The sequence below is a fragment of the Chenopodium album genome, chromosome 25 (assembly GCF_948465745.1).
Source record: "Chenopodium album chromosome 25, dcCheAlbu1.1, whole genome shotgun sequence".
Classification (NCBI taxonomy): Eukaryota; Viridiplantae; Streptophyta; class Magnoliopsida; order Caryophyllales; family Amaranthaceae; genus Chenopodium; species Chenopodium album.
The window spans coordinates 33,674,655-33,679,362 of record NC_137858.1 but is presented as its reverse complement, the minus strand read 5'-3'; the positions used below and the strand labels follow the sequence as shown (position 1 = coordinate 33,679,362).

General features: G+C 30.8%; 1 protein-coding gene across 4 annotated transcripts; it reads left to right on the top strand.

Moving 5' to 3' along the window:
• Positions 1 to 315: 315 nt before the first annotated feature.
• On the top strand, positions 316 to 4,140 carry LOC145615461 (bZIP transcription factor 27-like). 4 transcript variants are annotated; one of them, XM_081670533.1, is made up of 3 exons: positions 316 to 939; positions 1,179 to 1,256; positions 1,423 to 3,825. In XM_081670533.1, the coding sequence occupies exons 1-3, from the start codon at positions 562 to 564 to the stop codon at positions 1,552 to 1,554; spliced, it is 588 nt and encodes a 195-aa protein (XP_081526659.1). In that variant the 5' UTR covers positions 316 to 561; the 3' UTR covers positions 1,555 to 3,825. The 4 variants fall into 4 exon arrangements, with proteins under 4 accessions (XP_081526659.1, XP_081526662.1, XP_081526660.1 ...); XM_081670536.1 differs by having other exon boundaries at positions 317 to 939; positions 1,473 to 1,973; XM_081670534.1 differs by having other exon boundaries at positions 317 to 939; positions 1,468 to 1,968.
• Positions 4,141 to 4,708: the final 568 nt, after the last annotated feature.

The following is a 4,708-nucleotide window of genomic DNA, read 5'->3' as shown; positions in this document are numbered from 1 at the left end:
TAAATAAAAAGTGGAGCAAATATTTAAAAACGGGAGAGAGTATACCATATCGTGCTTTTTTTCATGTTGAACAGTGCTATCTCACTATCTCACGGGCCGACTGGCCCAAACCCATATGTACTTGGGTCCTTCGGATAGGGTCGGATTTGATATGTCTTACGAAGTATTACATAAGTCATCATTATTTGGAGACATTAGGTGGCCAGAAATGAGGTCCCACTCAACAAAATATGTGGTCTAAAATTGTTATTGGTGCCAGGTTGGAGAAATTCTATTGCTCAAGCCATGTAAAAATATCAAGTGAGAAGCACCACTAGTACACTTACCTCACTAAAAATCGAATCTTTTTCTCCCTTAATTTCTCCTACTTTTGTCCAATCTTGAATAGAATCAATTTCTTCCTCTACCAAAAACCCCAAACCCCAAATACTTATTAAAATTTAATTCTAACCTTTTTTCTTTCTGATCTCTGCATGTCTCCTTCATCTCCATTCCTCGATATTTCACCTGATTTTCCTAATCTTTCTCTCATATAGTCACATAAAAAAAAAAAAAAAAATCATGGAAGAACTTTGGAATGGCATCCACCAATCTTCTTTACAAGACTTCTTATCTCGAGGTTCAATCAAAGATAAAGATGAAACAGAAAAACAAATTGATGATGCAGATGATAAAAATGAGATGTTTAAGAAAGAATTTCTTAATAGTCTTAACACCCCTGGTTTTATTTCTTCACTAAACTCCCCATTTGAAGCTTTGACTACTGTTGCTGTTTCTTCTTCTGCAACTTCTTTGTTGAATTCCACTTGTTTTTCTGTCAAAAACAAGCGCATGTCTGAAGATCAGAACATTGTGGATGGTGAAATAGGCGTTGATCGAAGGCATAAGCGTATGATGAAGAATAGAGAGTCCGCTGCTCGGTCTCGTGCTCGTAGACAGGTCCTCATTCTTTCTTTTATAACGCGTTTGCGTTACATTAATAATAACATTGCTGATGTGGTGTTACCTTATATTCTATCGACTGTCATTCTGTGTTAGTTACACAAGTATGTTATTAAATTTTATCAAGGATGTGATGCTAAATTATGTTTATGGTAAGATGATTTAAATTAATTTCCAAAGGCAATATATATGGGGTATACCATATATTTTGTATATTCCTTGAAAATTGTGTGCAGGCTTATACAAGTCAGTTGGAAAGGGAACATGCTGAATTGAAAGAAGAAAATGCTAAGCTTAGGAAACAGCAACAAATGGTGATTACTTATCTTAATTGGTTAGCTACAATATTATGATCATTGTTATTATTATGTTTGTGATTGATTATGCAGCCCTAAATGTGTTAAATACATGTTTTTTTGGATGTGATCTGGTCTTTGACCTTTGCCCTTTGCCCTTTTACTGTTGTCCCAACTTAAACAGGGGAGCTGCTTATTTAACAATTGTTGTGGTGTGGATAATGTCCAGGGTAGATCCAGAGTTTGTGTGCAAATTTTATTATATTTTTGGGTGTACCGAAAAAAGGTATGTCCGGTGGCGCGTAAGACCGTGTGAGACCTTGAATACGCGCTCTTATGAGCAGGATCATGTGTTCTAGCTAGTGTGTAGTGTCCCATGACAAATATACAAGTTATAGTCTGTGTGCACGTGCGCGTGCATAACACATGTCGCATGGGTATACATAATCCTTGAATGTATAATATTAGTGTGATACAATTAATGGCAAGGAATGCTACCATAGTAAATATTATGATCAAGAAAATTCAATTAAATGTTTTCAAAAGTAGCCTGTAATGTATATATAATTTGTCTAAAACTCTTTGTTTTCTTAATAGATTGTTTTTTCAAAAATAGCTTGTAATGAATCAACAGGTATAATGCATCATTGATCATTTTTTTTAAAGAAGACCATTGATCATTTTGTTAAAAACAAAAGTCTTACTTGATGAAACTAATCCATTGATCATTGATAATATTGTATTGTAAGTCATTTTTAACTTCTAATATAATAGAGATTGAATATTTAAATTTTAATCATATAAGACAAAATAAAAGCTATTATATGTACGTAGTAGAAAGATTACTTATTTAATACAAGTATATAGCAATTCCTAATATAAAATTGTCCTATGATTAGAGGAATAAGCGATTTCTAGCTAGTGTACCATGATTAGAGGAATAACTGAATAAGTGATTTCTAGCTACTTTGAAAATGATTTTGACACTCTTATTGTAAGTGAAACAAATAAAATACTCTCAAATTAATTTATCTATAAAATTCTAGACCTATATGGATATGATTGTGTGAAATTTTAAAAGCACTTTCAATTGCCCCGTGATTTGAGTGAAAAAGTTACCCGGTATATAGGTTGTTCAAAATCTAAACATCAATTTTGCAAGTGTTTATCTATCTTTTCACCACTTTTTGTTTGTTTAATCATAATTTAACACTTATTTAACCTTTAATTGTATGAAATTGGTAAAAGACAAAAGTATCACGACTAAAAATATCATACTAAGTTTGGTACGGTTTAAACCCCCACTCTATACAGCCCTACTACGGAAAAATCAAAATGTCAAATAAAAGAAAACAGAGGGATATACTAGAAATTTCAACGTGCGAAAGTCAATTCTCAATAATATGTGGTACTACATTGAGCAAAAAATAATATTATATTGCTATGTAGGGCCACATAAGACGATGATTCTAAGCCAAGAAACTATAATTCATGCCTACTAAATTCTTCTAGTAAAGAATACGAAAAAAGTTCAAATTTTCAGTCGTCATTGTGTCGAATAGTCAATTTTCTTTGGCCAGATATTTTTACTGTTTCTCTTGTAAGATTTTTTAATAATTCTATCACTTATCATAGTGTTAAAGTTTAGATAATTTTGTCGCTTTAAATTTCATTATCATAATTCATATCATAGTCACCTTTTTGTTTTGTTTTTTTTGTGGGTGTTGGACTGTTGGGTGGTTGGGGCTAGAATTATATGTCACTCATGATTATTAGAACTTTAAAAGTGGCCATTGAGCTACTTTAAGCCCAAGCCGTTGTGACTTACCTCGACAAAAGCTTGGCTATTGTTAATGGTATTTTGATGTTGAACACTTGAACCTACTAAATTTGGGAGTGTACTCAAATTTGGTAATTTAGGCTAAAAACTTTAAGTTGCTAAAGTTTAGGATTTGACTTTATTTGACTATCAACTATTACTGATTAATGGATGCCTATTATCAGTTTTTTGTATGATTGTACTACATATTTATGAATACAAGGAGTAGTTTACAACATCAATTTTTAGGTGTCTGTTGTATACGCACATTATTCAAATAATGATAAAAATTGCTTCTCATGAGCATTTTTGGGATGAAAATTCTCATACTTACCCTTCAATCACAAGGGGTTGTGTCTGCTATCCCGGTTAGAGTTGACTCATGTAAAAAATTTTCTTTCGTAAAGTGCATTCATGTTACCTAAAAAATAATTACAAATAGGGGAATTAGTCATAGCAAAGGAGAACATGTTGCTCTATTTGTAGAATTAGCTAAAGCTTTCAACTTTTAAACTTGGTTAGGATAAAAGTCCTGTATTGTAAATATTTATACAAGTACGAATTATGTTTATATATATTTTTTATTACTCTGTATTTGATAATTTAAAAACCTTAAAGTCAATAGTTGGTATAAAATAAATAAATATTGCATTTATGACAAAAAAATAAAATATGAAGTGTACCTTCCATTAAATATATTGTAATGTAGCCAAAACGTTGTTGTAATATTGAATTTTAAAGAGAAATTAACTCAAATTTGTCGATATTTTTTTTTTTTGATTGCAGTTATCACTATCTATTCCAATTGAGATGCCGAGAAAACGCAGTCATAGTAGATCGTCTACAGCACCACTTTGAGTCGGAATAAGAAAATTAATCCAAGTTTTGGATTGGTTTCTATGAAGAGTAGTATAAATTAGGGTTGCTATGGGGAGTTGTAGAGTTTAGGGTTGCTTTGCCTTGTTCAATGCATTGTACAAATTATATGAGTTGGAATTTTTGCTGATGAAACATAAACGTGTAGTATGGTATTGTAAATATTTTGCTCTTTAATTTATGTCATTATTATGTGTGTTTATGTAATTGTCATACTCTCATATACTTTATTTTTGTCCAATGATTTTATTTTTCTTGTCCAATGGAATTGTACGGGTGGTTGATATGAATAGACATAAACAGTTTAATAATTAGTTGCTAGTGCTTAGCAAAATTAAGTCACTTTTAATGGTATTGGGTCCACAGTAATGGCTAAGCAAGCCAAAGTAGTGGGACCTTTAATGCAATTGTACAAATTTAAACCGTCAAATATTTTTATATATACAAAATTAAAAATAAAAAAAAATAAAAAAATAAAAAAAAAAATTATAAAAGGAACTATTATTTTTTGGGGTTAAGAATATCCTACCTTCCTTTTTTTTTTATTTTTTTGCATAAAGAATATCCTACCTTCCTCTTTTCACTTAAAAGAAAAAAAAATCGATAAACATGAGTACATCATCAATCATCATCCTACTCACTATGTGAACTTATATCCTTTATATTCAAACCTAAATTATACTCTTTTTGATTCATCAAACTAAACTATTTTTATTATAAGTTTTATAGAAATGTCTTTATCATAATCTATAGACCGACTTAAAAGCTCCTTCAA

Coding starts and splice junctions, on each gene's coding strand:
- LOC145615461 (XM_081670533.1), top strand. CDS start 562: ATGGAAGAACTTTGGAATGGCATCCACCAATCTTCTTTACAAGACTTC. Junction 940..1,178: donor GGTCTCGTGCTCGTAGACAG/GTCCTCATTCTT, acceptor AATTGTGTGCAG/GCTTATACAAGTCAGTTGGA. Junction 1,257..1,422: donor TTAGGAAACAGCAACAAATG/GTGATTACTTAT, acceptor CAACTTAAACAG/GGGAGCTGCTTATTTAACAA.